Source organism: Xenopus tropicalis, chromosome 6 (genome assembly GCF_000004195.4).
Source record: "Xenopus tropicalis strain Nigerian chromosome 6, UCB_Xtro_10.0, whole genome shotgun sequence".
Taxonomy (NCBI): domain Eukaryota; kingdom Metazoa; phylum Chordata; class Amphibia; order Anura; family Pipidae; genus Xenopus; species Xenopus tropicalis.
In genome coordinates, this window is record NC_030682.2 from 134,213,002 (window position 1) to 134,230,847 (window position 17,846).

The 17,846-nt window shown below is 39.0% G+C and overlaps 2 protein-coding genes across 3 annotated transcripts in view; both read left to right on the forward strand.

The window, feature by feature from the left end:
• The window catches only part of pkhd1l1.1 (PKHD1 like 1, gene 1), an 87,365-nt gene extending 77,377 nt beyond the window's left edge, over positions 1-9,988 (forward strand). For both annotated transcript variants that reach the window (XM_031904117.1, XM_031904118.1), the window contains exons 68-79: positions 304-420; positions 1,446-1,611; positions 2,711-2,943; positions 3,059-3,226; positions 3,333-3,490; positions 3,864-3,996; positions 4,212-4,559; positions 4,898-5,049; positions 5,515-5,664; positions 6,334-6,490; positions 7,218-7,472; positions 9,165-9,988. In XM_031904117.1, coding sequence (XP_031759977.1) covers positions 304-420; positions 1,446-1,611; positions 2,711-2,943; positions 3,059-3,226; positions 3,333-3,490; positions 3,864-3,996; positions 4,212-4,559; positions 4,898-5,049; positions 5,515-5,664; positions 6,334-6,490; positions 7,218-7,471 — 2,036 coding nt within the window. In that variant the 3' untranslated portion in view covers position 7,472; positions 9,165-9,988. The remainder of the gene's footprint in view (positions 1-303; positions 421-1,445; positions 1,612-2,710; positions 2,944-3,058; positions 3,227-3,332; positions 3,491-3,863; positions 3,997-4,211; positions 4,560-4,897; positions 5,050-5,514; positions 5,665-6,333; positions 6,491-7,217; positions 7,473-9,164) is intronic.
• Positions 9,989-16,464: 6,476 nt separating this feature from the next.
• LOC100486915 (fibrocystin-L) overlaps positions 16,465-17,846 on the forward strand; it is a 92,325-nt gene continuing 90,943 nt past the window's right edge. Inside the window, exon 1 of the mRNA XM_031904604.1 lies at positions 16,465-16,705. The gene's annotated coding sequence lies outside the window, so the exon portion shown is untranslated. The remainder of the gene's footprint in view (positions 16,706-17,846) is intronic.

Genomic DNA, 17,846 nt, shown 5'->3' on the forward strand with positions numbered 1-17,846 from the left:
TACAAAAAAAGCTGTAACGTTTTGCTCATTTATTCCAATAAAGACCTCCTTGAATACAAAAAAAAGCAGGAAAATAAGCTTATTTTCAAGGAAACAGCTGGGCTACAGAACAACTTTGAAGGCCTGGATTATTACTACTATAGAGATGATGACTTATAGGCTGGTGCAATAAGTTTGGTATATAAAATATAGCATTTCTAGCCATATTCATTTTTAGGGTTTAGTTCTCCTTTAATATCTGTAACAATGAAGCTGTACCCATTGCATAGTATATTGAAATTGTTTTTGTTTTTTTAATCTTAGGAGGAAGAAGTGGAATCTCTTGGCCATCATTTATCTCTTCTCATAATGCCGCACCGGAAAAACCCTTCGCTGATACTATGAGTTATAATGCAATAACTGGCCTAATGACTGTAGAAGGTAATCCAACATAATCACACCAAAGCATCTTTAATATCTTATATATGAGACAATGCAGGACCTTATTACTCAAAGGCAAAGTGCATTTTTTGGGCTTTGAACCTTGTCCTAGTGTTTCACCAATAGGGCAGCTTTTTGCTCTCCTTTGAATGCAGCACAGTATTCTTAACAGGAGTTCCCTTGAATGGCAGTTTACTTGCACATTATTCAGATTCGGGATCTTTAATTGGATGCCAGGTGCAGATTGTAGTAAATGCCCTGAATGCAGGTTGTCAGTACATGATGCTAGTACATGTGTAAGGGTGGTGAAAAAGGATGATTGAATATTGTGTGCTGTTTCTGCATGTTTTTCATTAAATGTCCAGAAGGCAGCAGTAAGAAACTATTTTACATAGAATGTTATGTGTGTATGTAACCAACAGGTGGCAGCATAGTAAGGAAAAATAAGTTTAGTGTAATGCTTACCATCAGCCACCAGGTGGTGGGAGGAAACAGCTTCAGACAGGATGATAGGAAGAGAAGAGGACCAGTCAGAGAGAGATAGAAGCAGGCAAGGATAGGTAAGAGGCAAGTGGAGCAGGCACTGGGTAGCTGAGTTAGGTAAAATTGCTCCCCTTTGTGCTCATGTGTAGGAAGGGCAACCATCAGTTCACGTCTTATGAATAAGTAGTTGACACAAACTTCCAAAATAAAATAAGTGTGAAATTCTCAGGCAGTGCTGGAACCTTTCTGGATTTCAGACTCCAAAAAGAAAAGTTTGATAACCAGGTACCCGGGGCAAGCCAAACTATGGCTCAGGATAGGACTCAGGATAAAAAGAGATGCCAAATGTATTGCCACAGATTAGCGAGGAAATTCCATCTCTGCTGCCTCTAGAGAATCCAGAAACAATATCGCCCTCTTATAATATTATTTCCAGATGTCCCAACTAAGTTAGTTCATGTATTAACTTCATGGTGCGACAAAACTCTTATGTCACTTTTATAACCGACGTTAATAACCAACCTTTTTTTTTTCTTTTACAGATACAACCTTTGTTGGATACAAAAGTGTGTGCGCTAATGAAACCAATATCATGTTTTTTACGAACCCCCTCAATGATGACTTACAGCATCCAATAGAAGTATCTGGGATCCAAATGGCTGACAGTACAGAAGATCAAAAAGTATTTATCCACAGACCCGATCTCTCGTAAGTACTTTTGTACTATGCCTACAAAATACCACAAGGGCACCAATATATTCTGCAGTGCTATACAGAGCTTATATGTCATTCCCATCCAAATAGTCTCTGCTTACCACACATACAGCAGGAAATGCAGAGGATTATTTATGACGTTTTTGTTGAATTTTACAAAATATAAATACTCTTTTACCCACTGTGAAAGCTTTTCCGAGTTGTTAAAGGACAAGGAAAGCCATAAGGCTTGGGTGTGCACTGGGTGTGCCAAAATGCTGGACACCCTCCAGTAAATACAATCATTAGATTGTCCTGCTGAAAAAGGCCCAAACTGAACCCTGGATTTGGTGCATCCCTTGCAGCAACATAACATGGTGGTAATTCGCTTAACAAAGCTAAATCTTTGTACACTGGCAAAGAAATCTTTGAGCACTAGCCCAGGGAACAAACTCAAAAAAATCTATTCACTGGGGGTGCCCCTTATTGTGTAGGGCTTCCTTGTCCTTTACCCATATTAGCTTGCATTATTAATTCATTTAATTTCCTTGGGTTTAATAAATTTTCCTTTTTATTTTAATGATACCTCGGCCCTTCTTCAGACAATAGTCTAAATTTGAACAGCCCCTGTCAAAAAAAATCATCTTTATTATTTTAAATGTTTAGTTTTGAAGCAACAGAGAGTTTCATCAGCGCTGCAAAAATTCACTGCTCTGCTCTCTCTTTGTAGGGGATTTAGTAAACCAGGATTTAGCAGGATGCCAAATTAAAAAAAGTTTATACTGAACTGGTTCTACCCATGTCTTCCCTCTTTTGCTTTATTTGCATATATTGATGCCATTGGCTGGCAAGATTCAGCCAATTAGATCAATGAAATGAAAATAAAGCAGGAGAGGGAAGGCATGCCCAGTACCAGTTCGGTGTTTTGCTAGCCCGCAGGCTGGTGTCAGCGATCTCCTACAAAGAGAGAGCAGAGAGCGTTTTAGCAATGCTGAACCATAGCTTATATAGTCTGTTCAGATTCTGCCCATTGTCTGAAGGTAAACATTCCTTTTAAATAAAATGATTAATGACACAGTGGTTGAATGGTGTAACCATAGTTATTTCATCACAGGAAGGTTAACCCCTCTGACTGCGTGGATATGGACTGTGATGCCAAGAAGAAAAGCCTATTAAAAGATCTTGATGGCTCCTTCCTTGGGCATCAAGGTGCTGTGGTTCCACAGTCAGAATACGCATGGGATACAGATCCAAGATATGGTGTTGGGGACTACCGCATTCCTAAGGCTATGTTGACCCAGCTTAACGGAAGCCGAATCCCAGTGGCACAAGTGGCTCCATACAAAGGTAGAGGGATTCATTAACAGGCAGCTCTGGGGCAGGGAATTCTTTTCTAGACATTTTATCTCAATTTGTGTTTTTTTTCCCTTAACATTTTCTTTTTTCTCATTTACTGTTTAAGGGGTCATCAGGGACTCATCCTGTGTGTATTTGTCTGCCTGGGAGGCCTATAAATGCTTTGGATTAAATTATGAGATGCTTGTTATTGAGAGTCTTGATAGTGATACAGAGACAAGGAGACTGTCACCAGTTGCTGTGTTGGGTAGTGGTTACGTTGACCTTATCAATGGTAAGTAGTTTATTTTCAGTTATATCTATTTTTCTATGAGCTATTAGTATACTGATTACTATGGTGTAGCCACTTTCGCTAGTAAATTACAATGTATCTATTACAGGGCCCCAAGACCACGGCTGGTGTGCTGGATACACATGCCAAAAAAGAGTCTCACTGTTCCACGCTATAGTGGCTAGCAATAAGTCATTCGATATCTATTTCACAAGCACCAGCCCACAGAGTCTCCGCCTTATCCTACTGAATACCGACAGTTCAAAAGTAAGTCCGGGTATCTGATTTAAGTTTAAGTAGGCATTGTAATGGGAAAGTCTTGAGTTTTGCTATACTAATAAAACTGTAATGTTGACCGATAAATTCTGATTTTTTGTTAACGTACCATGAAGTCTTATATACATATATATATATATAGAACAACATGTAACACCACACAGTTCTTCACATTAATGCAAGGTAGAAAGGGGAAATTACATTGCATCTTTAAAGATGGCAGCTGAAAAGTTGCACAACTGGTAACACTGCAACAGGAGAGTGGTACTGTTACAAACAGACATGGCATTTCAGGAAGGGAGGTAAATACAGATGATTAGGCACTTAATTGTAATACTTAGTTTGTTCTTTAACTATTTTACAGGCTGTCCGTGTTGGTATATTTTACTCAAATCCTCAGCGGCTGGATGTATATGTTAACAATTCTTATGTACTTCCAACTAATGGATATGTACAAAGCAATGGAGATGTATTATTTAAGGAACCTTCCTACACAGGTAAATCAAAGTGTGCAATTGTTCTATGTAAAGCACCAAAAAACACTAATTTGTTGCCTGTAGCTAAACTCCCCCCCTTACAAAACCAAACAGACAAAAACCAGCGTATCATGGCTAGTAACAATAACTAAAGCTGAACAGAAAGTTTTTTCCATTTGGGGGCCTATTGAATAATGTCAAATAAAATGTATCTTGTTTTTTTTTTTGGTAAAAAGGACAATACACGCCTCAACTCAGTTCCAATGTTGATGGAGAAAACTACTTTGATAATGACTACAAGATGCTCTATATCCTGGTTAGAGGGTCAACTCCAGTAGAAGTGCGTACCACTCCTTTGATAGTCGTTTCCTTTAACCTACCCGCCATGACAGAGGATCAGTTCTATGGAGCCAACCTGGTTACAAACCTTGCGCTCTTCCTGAAGATCCCAGCGCAAAAAATCCGCATTACTAAAATAATCGCTGAAGGAAGTCAACGAAGGAAAAGGGCAGCTGGGGGGCTCACCGTGTCTGTGCAAATTGCAGATCCACCCGGTCAACAAGCAAACAGCACTAACGGAACAGGCAAGTTTATTATATTCTTGTATGTAATTCATGATAATTAAATCTGTTCTGTTTCTGTTTTAAATTTGTACCATTTTCACATTAATGGTTTATTACATAGATACTTGGTTAGTGCTCAGGGGGTTAAGGGGTGGGGTTTTTTTGTTTTATTACCAAAATGCTTTAAATGGTGTTTTATGAATATTTGCTTCACATTTGATAAATGGTGCTCTGCAATTCAAAACATATCGTTTAAAAACAAATATGTTTGAGTCTTAAGTCTACCTGTTTGAAGTTTCCCCTCATACCCCTTGCTCTCTATAGTAGAAATTAATATTTGTGTGATGTTTTCTCTTCAGGTAGCCTGAACTACTCCAATTTTCAAAACATAAGTCAAAGCTTGGCCGCAGCTGCAGTCAGTGGCAGTTTGAGTTCTTTCCTGAATGTTACTGTCGGCTCCTTGTCCATCTCTGATCCTGTCCCATCTCCAAGTGATCCAGCATGGAACCAGGTAAATGACTATGCCCCCATGGATACTTTATATTACAACTGGCCAATTCAACCCCTGTGGGTAGATATATATCCCAGAGTGTTACACTCCCCAAGAGTTGAACTTTAACATCAAGGTTGGGCAAGCCTGATATGAAATGTTCCTCTACCACCATCTTATCTCCTAAACTATCCCTACCACCAACTGCTGTCCCATTATCTGAGAGGTCCTTGGGGCAACTGATGGGCTGCAAATTCTCACTTCTACCTCTGCCTCACATGGATGTCATTACCCAGTCATATGCACATATGTTATATTTGTTACTTGTTTGCCAACGAGAGGTTCATGCAATGATGTTAACCTATGTTTAGATTTTGAATAACTTTGGTCTTCTGTTGAATATTATCAGGGAATACAGTCAACATGGTGTTTCATGCTGATTCTGTATGTGCTCGAATAATATACATTATTATCACCATCTTCCAGGTTGCAAACCAGACTGTAGACAGAACTCAGAGCACTGTTGGAAGTTACTTGGCCAGTGTATCTACTCTCGTTGTTGTTGTGCAGCCGGTGGCCGGGACACCAGGACAAGTCCTATCCCAACAGCCAGCAGTAATGGCTCTGGATTCTAAAGTAAGATTGGTGCACTATTTCTTATTTTTTAGGGAAAAGGCAATTTTTCAAACCATTACATTTCCAAAATGCCAAAACCACAAAAACAGTTTGAAATCTATTTTATAACTAGCATTAGACTCTAAGGATAAAGTGGAATTATCATGAAAATGAAAATGTAATATAAGCTTCATCTTATTGAAATAAGAAACCTTCTAAATATAATCTATTAAACATTTTGTACCATTTGTGATATAATCAAGTTACTCTTTACTCTCCCCCTCTCAACATCTGTCTTTATTCATTCTCTCCTCCTTCAGGACTTGGGTATCAGATTTTGATTGACAGTATATATACCATTTGGGAGGGGGAGCTCCCTTTTCTAGCAGATGTATTAGAGCTCACTCAACTGATTCAAGCACAAACAAAATCCTAAAAAATAATGGAATTTAGCACAAATCCTGCAGAGACAGGATTTCTGATGATTTTGAGTGAGCTCTAATACATTAAAGGCAAAAGGAGCAACCCCCAAAGGCTGTATTAGACCTAACTGTCAATCAAAATCAGAATAACAACAACTGCATGAAAATAGAATGCAGAGAGACAAATGTGGAGAGTGAGATAGTGAAGAGTAACTTGATTATTTTAAGTTATTTTACTGATGTAATTGATTATTTATGATCTCTTTAGGGAGCCTGCGTCTCTGTAAGTGTCAGCTCTCTGTCACTAACAGCACGGCTGAAGAACAGCAACAACACTTATGTGGACAGTGGGCTTGGCGGAAATACAACTATTCTTTTCAATGGCTGCTGGGCCAATTATACTGATCTTACTCTCAAACTACCAGGTACGAAGTTGTGTTTGCTCAGTCATTTCACTTATATTTCTGTATTTAATAATGAGAACAAATATTGTACATTTATCGCTATATCTAATCTATTTTGGCAGTGGCGTTTAGGAGCTGATGTATAAAAGAAAGAAAAAATGATGCCCATAGATGTAAAGAACATATAGACTCACCAGTAGGAATGTTGGGTTTAGGTGCCAGGCCCCAAACCTACAGCCGGAGGGAGAGGATTAACCATATCACTAAAAATGAGGCATTTAAAAATTCTAATGTCACAGGCCAAATAACGAGTAAAAAATTACATCTTACATGTCTTTAAAAGCCTTAGGAGTTTCATGCTGTATGGCACTTTGTGTCATGCAGCACAAAACGCGTAGGGCTTTTAAGGGCAGTTTGTCAGAATGTATTCAACTTCTCTAAACACATTCAGTTCCTGTAGGGTGTTAGAACACAGCTCAGCAACACTGATGTGCATTAACATCCATCCGAATCCTTACTTCCTGATGCGTATCACATGCAGAGAGAAGATTCAGGCAATTATTTCTGGACTGGAATGAATTGCTTCAGTTCAGACGATAAACAGTAAAATCTAAAACTGCTGTTAACTTTGTTAAGAGTAGTACCCATCAATATCACTGGTTAAAAATAAATGGTGTCAGTCAAATCATCCACTCTGTTTGGTGTATGCATGGAATCAATCTGAAAAAATATTTGCGTTTTGTTACAGGCAGTGGTTTTACACTGGAATTTATGCTCAACAATATCTATGGACAGACCAGATCTTTTGATAGTAGAGCAGCGCCGACCACAAGCTCAGCAACAACGACGACAACGGCAACAACAAAGACAACAACAACAACTACAAGTAGTGGCCAACCGGTCGCACCAGACAGTGGATCTGCCATTAAAAGCTCCCTGTACACAATAGTGCTGCTTGCAATCACTCTCGTTGGGATGAATGTATTTATGGACCAGCCTTGAGGTATGTATTTATTTGTATAGCAACACAAATGTACTCAGTGCTTTGCACAGCTTAAACACAAATAGGTGTACAGTTATTATAACAACAAGAATATATATCTTAAATGGAATGAGGTGAAAGCACCGAAGAGACCCAAAATAGGAAGATAATTAAGGTGGCCATACACAGACAGATTTAAGATGCCAATTCTGCCATTTAAGACTGAGTTGGCAGCTTATATACACATTAATGGGGCTCTCTGAAAATCCTGAAGATATCAATCGGTTTAAATGAGAAGGAAAGTCATTTTGGCATTTTACTGCCAATAGATTTGCCACATTAGTGCCACCTAAAACACTATATTTATTCTGCAGAAAGCTTTACCATACCTGAGTAAACAGCCCTAGAATCTTTCTCCAGTTGCTTAAAACAGCAGCTGCCATTTTAGCTTGGTCTTCCTGCTGCAGCTCTAGCTGTTGAAAGCTCAGATCATACATTCCTTAGTGAGGGAGGAATGAGTTTTATGAATTCTTATGGGAGGGGAGAAGAGGGAGAGGGAGAAGCAGACTCTGGCCCCTAGAATGAAGGATTTTTCTGAGAGAGGAAGTCAGACACCCGAACAACATGTTTACAAAAAAGGAGACACAAAATCATATCTTTCTTTTGATAGAGGACTCAGTGCAGCTTTTTTGTGAATGCTTATGGCTGTATTTACATAGACCTTTCTGATAAAGCTTACTTAGTTTTTACCTTTCCGTCTCCTTTAAAAATCCTATCAGGATGAGGATTGCATTAGCTCTTTGATGCGGTCGCATCGATATGGCCTTGGGGCCCTAAAGATTGGATGAGCCCAATAGCACCAAATGAACAAATATTTTATTAAATTGCCAGCTTTAGATTATTATAGCAGAAAAAAACCCACATAGGACCAAATGGGCTTCTGATGGCAGCATAAAGAACTAAACCCTAAAAGTGAATATGTCTATATACTAAACTCATTGCATCAGCCTAAAGGCTCATATCGCTATAGTACTAATGATTTAGGCCTTCAATGTTGCTCCCCATCTTGGATTTTATTAGACAGGTCAGTGACACTGCACATGCTCAGTGGGCTCTAGGCAGCTGTTGAGAAGCTAAGGTTAGGGGTGGTTGCAAATTGTAAAGCAGAAAATGAGGTTGGCCTGTCATATAACCTGATGCTACAGGGCTGATTATTACATTCTGATTCCAACTACACTGGTTTCAGAGCTGCCATGTACTGTATTATTTATTAATCAGCCTTATATTGTCATATTTATATTGTATATATACAGTTTATTGTGTGTCGGCCCCTAAGCTCAGGTAAGTGACAGCAGCACAGAGTATGGGCAGGGAATCAGCAGAAAAGAAGATGGGGAGCTACTGGGGCATCTTTGGGGGCACAGATCTTCCCTGCTAAAGGGCTGGGGTTGCATTTGGCTGGTACTAAAGCAGAAAACATTATGTGTCACATTTCTGCCCTACTATTTCTGCTTTAGTTCTTCTTTTACAAGACAAAAAACATGAAGTATAGCTGCTATTGACTGATATCGTATGGAATGTAATAGCTGATTAGTTGCTTAGTCTTACTTGACTATGGTGTAGGATTCAGTAGTACCTTTTGGTCCGGCATTAGCTGCATATGTTACAAAACCAGAACTTACATATTCACCATATTGTACCTTTTTTTCCTAGTGGATCGACCAGCAGCTATCTGGAAATGGAAGAAAGAAATATCGTAGATGAACAGTTATGTGACCGATACATTTTCAAGAGAAATATGAAAGCACTATGAAGGCAACACACATACAATAGAACCCCCATTTTGAGTTTTTCAGGGGACCAGAAAAAAATGGTGCAAAAATCCGGAAAAATTTAAAAACAGGGAAGTTTATTATGTGTTATATCTTAGTGGGACTACAAAACAATGGTGTAAAATGCAGGAAAACCTGAAATCAGGGGATGGAAAATTGATCTATATACTAAACGTATGTTATGTAACTATATTCTGAAATAAATATTTCCTTTTTCTAGACTGACCAGTAATGTAACAAGATACAGATAGAGCAGACTTTAAGTATTGTTGTTATCACAGTTGCACCCAAACAATACACTATATACTACTGCAGAAACTAAGCTAAGGGGCTCCCAAAAGGTTCAGTAGGGCCACACTACAAGAGAGCACAGATTCAATGCATAATAGTATCATCCAAAAGGCAAATTGCCAATGAGCTCAAACTTGCAAGAAGGTAGTTTGCCAATCATAAATGTGTGCATAAATACGATTTCTATGATTAAAAATAGTATTTAATCCAAACAGAAACAAAGATAATAAATGAAAACTAGATGATGATTCTCTAAATATGTATTTTGTATATACAATATATATGATGTCTCTAATTTCTTAATATATAAGAAAATATTCTATTTTAATATTTGGAAAAATATAGAATAAAATGATTTCTTCCACAAAAACATGCACTTTCCAAAATAAACTTGGCTGAGCAACAACAAAAAAAGACTTGAGTGCTTATTTCTAAAGGTTCTATGTTTAGTTTCTGCATTTAAGCAGATGTCGTAATGCAGGCAGCTACAAGGAGACACTAAGGGGCTGATTTTTTCATTTTGACATATATAAAATTTTTGTGACCTGTATTCATTGCACATCTGTGTTTGCAATATTAATGCAACTGGTGTAATTTCTGGCGTTGGCTGTGCTAATGATGCCGGCCCCTAATTCTTTATTTGAGTGCTGTGCCTATTGATGCAGGAAGCAAATGGAGCCATTGAGGTACCACCTGGTGCCAGGAGGTGGCGGTAGCGCCAGAGTTCCCCTACTGAATCAACGGTACAGCAGCTCCTGATTCAGGACGGAAGGAAGGTGCACTGAGCGTCACCGAGTGTAAAAAAAAACAAATTTTCCCACGCTGAATTTTTGCTCCCATTTAGCCAAAAAATCTGCCAATGGCAAAACTTTGAAAATCGCCACCAATACATGCCTGCCAAAAAATTTGGCCCATCACTAATGGGCATTTATTACTTTTTTTTTTTTTTTAAAGTAATGTAAGTATGATTAATGGACCTTTATGTAGAACCAATGGTTGTTTTCAATGTACTAATTGATCTGACTAGTGATGAGCAAATTTTAACAATTGTTATATGAAGACAACGTTGTAAACCAAAGACATTGCTTGAAAATAATTACAGCGTTGATGATTTACGTGACTTAGGGGCTGATCTATCCAATTCCAAATCCAATATTTTTTTCTTTAATTTGATTTTTTTTCCTTAAAACTCATGAACTCGAATGTTTGATATTTATGTAGTGAAAAAAAAATGAAAAAGAATGTAAAACATATCTAAAAGCTTGCAAGTTTATGTAAAAGTCAGCGGAAATTGCCCTTCAGGATGTGAATGTAGGAATATACACAGGCTGGGCATCCCCATCTACAGCTTTAAGCCCCTGTGGCTTCTGCTGGAGGCTGCTACATAAGATTAACCAACGTAAATATATTCCTTCATTATTCTAGTAACTGCCACTCATACTTAGGAACATTCCTCCCTCCTACATGTTGCACAGTGTGATAATAACCCTGGCCCAAGTGCCACTGACAGGCTACTTGCTGAGATATGGATTATGTGTATTGCCAGGAACTACAACTGCACAAAACAATCAGGATCTCTACTTTTGGACCTTTAGCCCTACCTAAATCATGAAATATGGAAGAACATTTATTATTTTGGAAGCTCTGACCTGTAATTAGCAGTTACACAACACTGGCATTAGTCTTGCTGGATCCTCGGTTCATATCTGACAATAGTGTTGATCATAATAATTAAGTAGGAAAACACAGTTATTAAAGTAGACAAAAGAAAAGTCTGCCAAGTTTAATCCACTTGTAAACACAAATTGAAAACTTTTGGTCAGTTGAAGTGGATCATTTGGTATATTATTTTGTTCCCTACAGATCCTTACTAAGGATTGTGAATGACAACAAAGATGTCAATCGCCAGCCTTGCCAAAAAAAACCAAAACATGATTGCAGGATAAAATAAGAATTGCAAAATTAAACCTTAATGATCAATTATCAAATTGTTGGAATGCTTAAAATTAATGTTTCATATTTTTCAGTGTTGGCTCCTGTAGGTAAGTGCAAGTATAACTGCCTGCTAATTCCAACAATATGGATTTTGAACAGGCTGCAGAGGATTCAGTGGGATTTTGGGATTACAAGAAAGTGGAAGAACTTATTCTATCTTCAAGATGAAAAGAAAATTTAACACCCCAAGTAAAACGAGTACAGTAGTTATGGGCTTAGTTAGATATGTGTGATTTTTACTACCAGATAACAAAGGTAATAATGGAGAAGCGACATTAGCTATGAATGAATACAATGAAAGCAATGGGTTTCCAGGTAATAGATCCCATACCTGAACCTCTTAATGCCATTTAGCATAGAATCTTTGGGCTGACTCTAAAGTACAGTAAGTGTATGTTTTCAGGTCAGTTCCATGAGCTCTGCCATACATAAAAACTGCCAGCAGTGAAAGGGTTTAACTTCAGACCAGGTGGGGGAATGAAAGTTAATAAGACCTTTCTCATTGAAACAGATTTAGCACATTATACAGGCAACAGTTGGCTGCAGTGTTAAGAACCCCCCCATGTAATAAAAGGAGCTAATTTTGCCCAGTTGCAACCAAAAAGATGCTTGATTTTAAACAGGTGACTAGTAAATTCTACATGCTGATTGGTTGCTATGGGTTACTGCTCCTGGGCAAACTTATTGCATTTTATTACGTAACCCCTTATATGAGATCATACTCACGAGCTTCTATTCCACCTGCACATTTGTAGCTGCCTAGAAATAGCTTTGACTGTCTCCTTGGAGAGTATAATAGATTCCATAAAGTACAATCATCTATTTTAGCAGATATTAATCTACTTGTGCAACCTTGAGCAAAGACTTCATAGCAATCCAGGGGGTGCAAGAGGGTGGCACTTAGAGCTCACTAACAGAGCACTTGGGCCCTGGGTTGCTGATCTCTGCGGATCAAAACGATCCAGACCAAAAATCTAGTGCTTGGTGCAGAGAGCAGCGTCGGGGTGGGGTTGAGCAGCTTAGCCCTGCCCTTACCGTGCAAGTTAGTGGTGGATCGGGTGTGGGTGGGGGGATGCCTAGGTGCCACCTCTTAGACTGAGCATTAAAGCAGTTAGTCGATTGATCCACAGGCATTGCTGAGGTCTCTGCTCCCTAAAAATGAAAAGGTCTGCAGAACGTTAAAAAAAAAAAAAGGTCGTTTGTGGTGTTTTTGTGCAGTTTGCTTTCTGTGTCCTGCATTGTAAAAGCTCATACCATTACTGAATTTGATTTCATTGTTTAGAAATCTCCCCAAGATAGCAATGTATACTGCACTGAGCCACTGCCAAACTGACCATATGTACTCAGTGAAAACTGTCACCTACTAGTAAAGGAGTGGCATAACAATATATATCCAATGAGGCTGTAGCCTGGAGACTCTACACCAGGGCTCCCCAACCTTTCTTACTCGTGAGCCACAGTCAAATGTAAAAAGGCTTGGGGAGCAACACAAGCACCATAAAAGTTCATGGAGGAGCCAAATAAGGGCTGTGATTGGCTATTAGGGGCCTCTATGCACCCTATCAGCTTACAGGGGCTTTATTTGGTAGGAAATCTTGTTTTTATTCAACCAAAACTTGCCCCCAAGTCAGGAATTCAAAAATAACTCCCTGGTTTGGGGGCACTGAGAGCAACATCCAAGGGGTTGGGGAGCAACATGTTGCCCCTGAGCCACTGGTTGGGGATCACTGCCATACACATTCACTGATCACATAGAGAGGGGTACCCCACCCTTCAGCTTCAGAACCTGGGGACTGGGGGGGAATTTTTTTTTTTTTCGTTAATTGGCACCCGAGGACAACCCCCTCTAAAGCTGCCACCCTTAGGATCCTACATAGTTAATATGACCCTGGCTGCTGTATTGCTTGCATTATGGAAGGGGAATTTTCTATACATTACAATAAGAAAAGCAGCTTTGTAATGATTTCCTCTTGCACCATCTACAATGACTTAATGCCAAAGGAAAGCTATCAATCAGCCCTTACTTACATATAACTGCAAATAACCTGTGCACATAGTAAGTTACATCCTCATTCTTTACCTTCGACATAGCACAGTTACTGAATAGAAACCATAACTACCAGAGAACAATATAGATCATAGGCTTGAGGCTCAGAAAATCACATTTCCCTGGCAGCACAGTTACCGAGGAGTTGTTATTAAATAAAATTAATCAAGTTCATTTTGGGCCTAAAGACTGAAAGAGAGGTCATGTTTGCTAATGCGCTGCGTATTGTATGGTACTGTGCTGTTGTGTTTGCTTATATGGTTAAAGGGCAACTCCGCCCGAACACAACTTGAGCTTTTTAAAAAAAAATAAATGTAATTTATGTAACAAAACGACAATAATATGGAATGCTGACATACACACGCTAAAACCTGTTGAGATCATGTAGCAGACATATCGTTTACAGCTGGAAACTCTTTCTTTGCTTTGTGTTTTAGAGGTTTTCAGGGTTTTTAACGCTGGCTTTTGGACGACATTACCAAAAAGTTTGTGCAATCAAGTAGATGGAAGCGCATGTAAAATAAATTTATTTTTTTTGCTTCTTTTCTTTAAATTACTAGGTAGGACCAATACCAAATAGTGCCAAGTGACTTAAGGGTATAACCAAGTGTGATAACTGCACATGATCCAATATATGCTCACCAGACCAAATTTAAAATGAGGCAAAAGGAAACCCAGGACAGGTTTTGATATTAGTGGGAGCTGAATCCTCACTGTATGTAAAAGCAAAATTGGGGATCGAAAATAGTGTAAAAACGTTTAATAACAAATCCCCTGCTATGATGCAGGCCACTTACAGTATACAGAAGAATAAAATCAAGTAGTCAATATCACACTTGGTTATACCCTTAAAGTGATACTGACACAAAAAAACTACCTTTTAAATTATGAATCTACATAAAAAGTTGCCTATAGGTCATGCTGGTCATTTTTTGCTGATAGGGCTGCTTTTGTAAGTAATTGTTACTTGAAGTTCCTAAACCTGATTTTTTGCCAACCTGACTGTCCCTTCTCAGCCTGTCAGTTATACAGTTCTAATATGCTAACGGACTCCCTGCTGCACAAATATGGCCGCCCCCTCATAGAGGAACATGGGGGATCAGATAGGGAATGTAAACGCATGAAGAAATACTTTTATGGCAAAGTTATAAAGCTCATGCAAAGACAATGTTATGATAGATGTAAAAAAGGTTTCATTTCTGGTGTCAGTATCTCTTTAAGCCACGTAGCACTATTTGGTGTTGGTCCTACCTAGTAATTTGAGGCCCGTCCAAAAGAGGGGTTTTCTTTGAGAGGGAGCAGCACACGATTCACATTTCTTCACGACATTGAAGATCATGCCCTAAGAGTCACCATCAAGAAGCGCTGAGTATTGGGTGTCTCACCCTAGACTTTTTTACTTATTACCAAAAAGTTGCTTTTTTTGTGTAACATTTTTCCCCAAGCATCATTTTCGGCATTTCGGCACCGTTTGAAATGCCGAAAATTAAAAAATCACTGCAATCCCATGCTTGCCAAAAAAATATTCTCATCACTAACCCCCATATGAAAGAAAAGGCATTAAGTTAGTCCAGGAGCAGTAACCCATGCTGGGTTATTAAACTGTGCTTTTTCACTTTCCCTGCAGATCTGTTCACAGGGAGGAACTGAGCTCCATATTAAGTTTTCCCTTGTCCCTTTACTGATTTTAGCCACAATTAATAGGCGTCCACTAAACAGGGGTTGGTGTATGAATCTGATTTTTAGCAGGGAAAAATATAGATAAAACACCACAAAAAAATAATATAGTAATCAGCAACTGGCCTTTCTGCTTGCTGCCCTTTAGGAAAGAGCGGTTCCTCCTTATGAAAGTTGAGCAGCTCTTTTTTTCACTGTGAGAAATCATTTAACCATTAAATAAACCCATTAGGGCTGTTCTGCCCCCACTCTGCAGCTCCAACCTGGCCCAAGGAAAGTCTCCCATAGGGCTCAATGGCACTCTGCAGCTCCAACCCGGCCCAAGGAAAGTCTCCCATAGGGCTCAATGGCACTCTGCAGCTCCAACCCGGCCCAAGGAAAGTCTCCCATAGGGCTCAATGGCACTCTGCAGCTCCAACCCGGCCCAAGGAAAGCCTCCCACAGGGCTCAGTGGCACTCTGCAGCTCCAACCTGGCCCAAGGAAAGCCTCCCATAGGGCTCAGTGGCACTCTGCAGCTCCAACCCGGCCCAAGGAAAGTCTCCCATAGGGCTCAATGGCACTCTGCAGCTCCAACCCGGCCCAAGGAAAGTCTCCCATAGGGCTCAATGGCACTCTTCATCTCCATCTCCCATCCATCCTTGGGATGGCATACGCTGCGCCACGATTTACAGAAATCGCGGAAGTTTCCTCTCAAGGCAACTGCGCCGCGTATGCCATCCCACTGGCGATTTACATTTTCGCCGGTGGGAGAGATTAGTGGCCCGCGACAAGGGTCACGGCCCTAAGAGCAAAGCAGGCCCTTATATCTGCATCATGTCCTGTGTTTATTTGCCCTATAGGAATCACTGGATTGATGCTATATATATATATATATATATATATATATATATATATATATATATATATATAGCATATATAAAGATATATATATATATCATTTAATCAATGTACATTTAGAAAGCAAGAGCAGTTGCCCTTTCTGTCCTGCTTTTATTATAACCTGCACAATGTGACATTTTTATTCATTTATATTATTAAATAAATAAGCTTTTCAGAAGAGAATGGCAGCTGAAGCCTAGAATTAGCAGAGTAATGAATAGATGAAAGCTTCCAGGCTGTGGCTTTCAAGCATGATATGAGAAGCCACTTGAGACTATTAAGCAGCGGCCGGCAGTCCCTAGACAATGGCAAGTGTCTGACAAGGAAATGAGCAGTTGAACGTCACACCTCACCCAGTGACAAGCCAGTGACAACAAGAAATACCAGCAGAGACATGGAGCGCTCAGTGCTGGCCAGTTGCTATGTGGGAGCTGCACTATAAATTCCCCAGCAACCTGACCCTCCATTCACTACTCAGGGCTGGAGGCAAGCGGAGGGCTCCATACGACTCTCTTCTCCCCTTCACTGACAGGTGAGCTCCCAACCCAGGTATTCATGTCTGTAATGGCAGGGATTTCTCTCTGTAGCAGCCTCTGCCTCCATCACAGCCTGGGGAATGCTACAGAAATGTATGCTTTCATTTTTTATACAGGTATGGGACCTGTTATCCAGAATGCTCAGGACCAAGAGTATTCTTGGGGGTCTTTCTGTAATTTGGATCTCTATACCTTAAGTCTACTAAAAAATCAATAAAACATTAATCAAACCCAATTGGATTGTTATGCATCCAATAAGGATTATTTATATTTTAGTTGGGATCAATTACAAGGTACTGTTTCATTATTACAGAGAAAAGGGAATCATTTAACCATTAAATAAACCCAATAGGACTGTTCTTCCCCCAATAAGGGGTAATTATATCTTAGTTGGGATCAAGTACAGGTACTGTTTTATTATTACAGAGAAAAGGGAATCATTTAACCATTAAATAAACCCAATAGGACTGTTCTGCCCCCAATAAGGGGTAATTATATCTTAGTTGGGATCAAGTACAAGGTACTGTTTTATTATTACAGAGAAAAAGGAAATCAGTTTTAAAATTCTGAATTATTTGATTAAAATGGAGTCTATGGGAGACGGTCTTTCCGTAATTCGGAGCTTTCTGGATAACAGGTTTATGGATATATTTAATGTTAATCTTCCATTTCATAGATTTTATAGATTGTATTTGTCTCTTTTTTTGGTTGCTGATCATTATTAACTTGTTGGGGGATATTTATCAGTTTTCTAACTAGAGGGTTTTGATTGTGAAAAACATCTCACATCCATTCGTTCCATTCGTTTTTAAAAATTTTAACTTTTTTCCAGTTTATTTTGGAAAAAAAATTGAAATTGCTTTTTTTTCATAAAATTATTTACTGAAGCTGAATCTCTTTTTTTTTATAATATTTATTATATGTATATATATATATATATATATATATACAAAAACAAAAGAGGAGCACACCTTATAAATAAAGCAGATGCCCTTGGTGCTGGTCAAACAATTTTGGTAGACAGACAGAGTACCGCACACACAGGGACTTTATAGAGAAAACAAAAGTATTTATTGAAAAAAATCCGACGTTTCGAGCACCGAACTGTGCTCTTCCTCAGGGAATGTGGTGAAGGTG